This window comes from Portunus trituberculatus, chromosome 38 (assembly GCF_017591435.1).
Source record: "Portunus trituberculatus isolate SZX2019 chromosome 38, ASM1759143v1, whole genome shotgun sequence".
In the NCBI taxonomy this organism is placed as follows: domain Eukaryota; kingdom Metazoa; phylum Arthropoda; class Malacostraca; order Decapoda; family Portunidae; genus Portunus; species Portunus trituberculatus.
In genome coordinates, this window is record NC_059292.1 from 10778113 (window position 1) to 10781374 (window position 3262).

At 50.7% G+C, this 3262-nt stretch overlaps 1 protein-coding gene across 1 annotated transcript in view; it reads right to left on the reverse strand.

The window, feature by feature from the left end:
* LOC123514871 overlaps positions 1-1218 on the reverse strand; it is a 2064-nt gene extending 846 nt beyond the window's left edge. The window contains exons 1-3 of the mRNA XM_045273131.1: positions 886-1218; positions 365-713; positions 1-254 (exon numbers count right to left, since the gene is read on the reverse strand). The exon at positions 1-254 is cut by the window's left edge and continues 846 nt beyond it. Coding sequence (XP_045129066.1) covers positions 1-254; positions 365-713; positions 886-1218 — 936 coding nt within the window. The remainder of the gene's footprint in view (positions 255-364; positions 714-885) is intronic.
* Between the last annotated feature and the right edge of the window lie 2044 nt (positions 1219-3262).

Consider the following 3262-nt stretch of genomic DNA (forward strand, 5'->3'; position numbering starts at 1 on the left):
GGTGGATAATTGAAGTAACAGGTCTGCTGCTGACCTGTTATTTCTGAAACCAAATTGTTTGGTATTAAGTAGATGATGTGAGCCGAGAAAGCAAGATATTTTGTTTGCTATAATGGCTTCAAGTATTTTACCAGGAACTGAGAGAAGGGAGATAGGTCTATAGTTCTTGGGATCAGTCCTCTTGCCCTTTTGTGTATTGCCACCACTCTGGCACCCTTCCAGAGGGTGGGCCACACTCCAGTGGTGATGCAGTGCTGAAAAATGGCGGTGAGGGGTGTAGCCAGCTGAGAGGCACAGTGCTTAAGGATATGAGGGCTTATGTTGTCTGGGCCTAAGGCCTTGTTAGTGTCAACTTGTGACAGACGTTGCCGTACTTCCTCAATAGTGATGGTAATGGTGGAAAGTTTCGCATTTGTGAGGGCTGGCACAAATGGAGGAGGGCGCTCAGGATCAGGTACTGACATCTTGTTGGAGAAAAAAGATGCAAGTACTTCAGCTTTGTCCTTATTTTTGGTGGCCACTGTACCATCGGACTTGTGTAGTGGTGGAACATCATCATCTGATGTCAGGCCTTGCTGCTGCTTAAGTGTGGTCCACCAGGTCTTACTACCCACTGAACGACCGCTGAGTTTGGTCTTAAGGTCTTCTTGCCAGCGTCGTTGAGCCCACTGTTGTACTTGTCGCATGGCTGCACAAGCGTGCTTGTAGCGCTCCTTATTAAATTGGGTAGCATGGCGTGAATACAGTTTCAAGCGCGACTCTTTTCATCAGCTGCCACTCTACACTGGTAACCAAACCAGGGCTGGTCAAGGGGCTTAACAGTGTAGGAATGGCAGGAACATACCTTTCTTGGTACTTGAGCAGAGTACGTGTAAAAGTGTGTACTTGATTATTGATGTCTCCTACGAGGATGCTGCTCCAGGGCGTTTGTTGTAAGGTGTTGCAGAGACCTTTCCAGTCTGCTTTTCCCCACAACCAGTTGGTGCGTGTCACAGCATCATCCCTCTGAGGTGCAACCTGGATTACGCTCAGGACAGCCACATGATCTGATGATCCCACAGCACTGAGTGGAGTGCAGGTGACGACACTGTCTGGTAGATCGCTAACGACAGGATCTAGAGATGAGCCAGAAGTATGAGTGGGAAAATCAACATAATTGGAGAGACCATGTACTGTGAGGAGTTCCTCAAAAGATCTTGCAACCAAGTGTTGGTTCATGTCACCAACAATGACGACGTGGTTACAAGTGTGTTGTTGCAGCAGCTCTCTCTCTCTCTCTCTCTCTCTCTCTCTCTCTCTCTCTCTCTCTCTCTCTCTCTCTCTCTCTCTCTCTCTCTCTCTCTCTCTCTCTCTCTCTCTCTCTCTCTCTCTCTCTCTCTCTCTCTCTCTCTCTCTCTCTCTCTCTCTCTCTCTCTCTCTCTCTCTCTCTCTCTCTCTCTCTCTCTCTCTCTCTCTCTCTCTCTCTCTCTCTCTCTCTCTCTCTCTCTCTCTCTCTCTCTCTCTCTCTCTCTCTCTCTCTCTCTCTCTCTCTCTCTCTCTCTCTCTCTCTCTCTCTCTCTCTCTCTTTTTTTTTTTTTTTTATTTAAACATAATTTATACAGAAGAACATGTACCCAAAGGCGCACTGTCGTGTGCTACCTATTCTAAGGGTACTACAATCTATTTCTCTACAATATTTACAAGACTTAAAAATAGATAATATACAAGATGGTCAGCATGTAAATGGAGCACTGTTCTTTCACTTCACTAGCACTATTCACGCACTGCACTACACTGAGTGTCACGTCACAAAGAGTGTCAGAGGAGTTGGCAGTGTCTGTCTCCACTTATGTGCCATCAGTTTGACACTGTGTGTTCATCTCCTGGACGTGAGGCACCGCGGCCGTGAACAAGTTCCACATCCTGGAGACGCGTCCTGCGAAGGTGCGTTGATGCTGACACCCGTGGGATCGCGGCACCTCTACGGCGTCACCACCATTGAGCACCGTTCTCGTGCTCCGTGCGGTGACTCTCAGAGGATGACGCAGCCCTGCCAGATGTGGCACTCTTTGCACCTGTGCCTTATGGAACACTACGATCGCCGCCACATCTCTGCGGTGTTCCAGTGAATCAAGGGACGCTCAGGCTCTGGGTGAGGTGGTATTGCAGCATCTACTAGCCGTATGGCGCGGCGTTGGATGCTGTCCAGTCTCCTTCTGTGTGTGGCGGCACAGGACATCCAGGAGAGAGCTGCGTACTCAAGGTGGGGCCGCACCTGTGCCTTGTACAGCAGCAGTCTCCCTTCCTGTCGAGGAAACTGGCGATCCTTCTGAGAGCGGAGATCCTGTGAGAGGCTTTCTTGGCAATGGTTTTGACATGGCTGTCAAACCTCAGCCCTCGATCCACCTCCACTCCAAGTATCTTGACGTCATCTTGGAGTGGGAGAGCAGCAGCGCCAAAAGACAACTTTCCTGCCATTGCTGCCATGGCGGCTGGGGACCGAGAGACAACCATTGCCTGTGTCTTCTCCGGCGCGAATGTCACTTGCCAGCGAGCACCCCACTCCTCTATCACTCGTAGCTGCTGATTGATGGCCTCAGCAGCCCGCCCACTGTCCTGGCGTGGATAGGTATAGGAGAGGGTGCAGTCATCAGCATAGGCCTTGACTCCTGGCAGTAGCTGGAGAAGATCATCCACGTAGATATTCCACAGGAGTGGGCCAAGAATTGAACCCTGTGGCACTGATGCCTCCACAGGCAGGGACTCAGATGTTTGCCCGTTGACAACCACCTTGAGGCTTCTGTCCTGCAGGTAATTTCCCAGGAGTCGTAGCAAGCCACCCTGGATGCCTTTAGCACGAAGCTTTTCCAGTAATCCGTTGTGCCATACTTTATCAAAAGCTCCAGCTATGTCCAAAGCAACCACTATAGTGTCCTTGCCGTCGTCGAGGGCGTCCTGCCACTGCCTGGTGAGAAGCATCATTAGGTCGGAGGTTGACCTTCCAGGTCTGAACCCAAACTGTTGGTCTGAGAGGAGGGCATTGTCCTTGAGATGGCTACACACCACCTCTGCCACGACCCTCTCAAACACTTTACCCACCACTGACAACAGGGATATGGGTCTGTAGTTTTTTGGGTCCGTCCTGGAGCTTTTTGTGTACGGAACTACTCGAGCCTCCTTCCACACTGAAGGCCAGACGTTTTCCCGTACACAAGTTGTGAAGACTTGGGTGAGAGGGGCAGCCAGTTCCTGGGAGCATCGCTTCAGCAGGTGCGGGCTGATG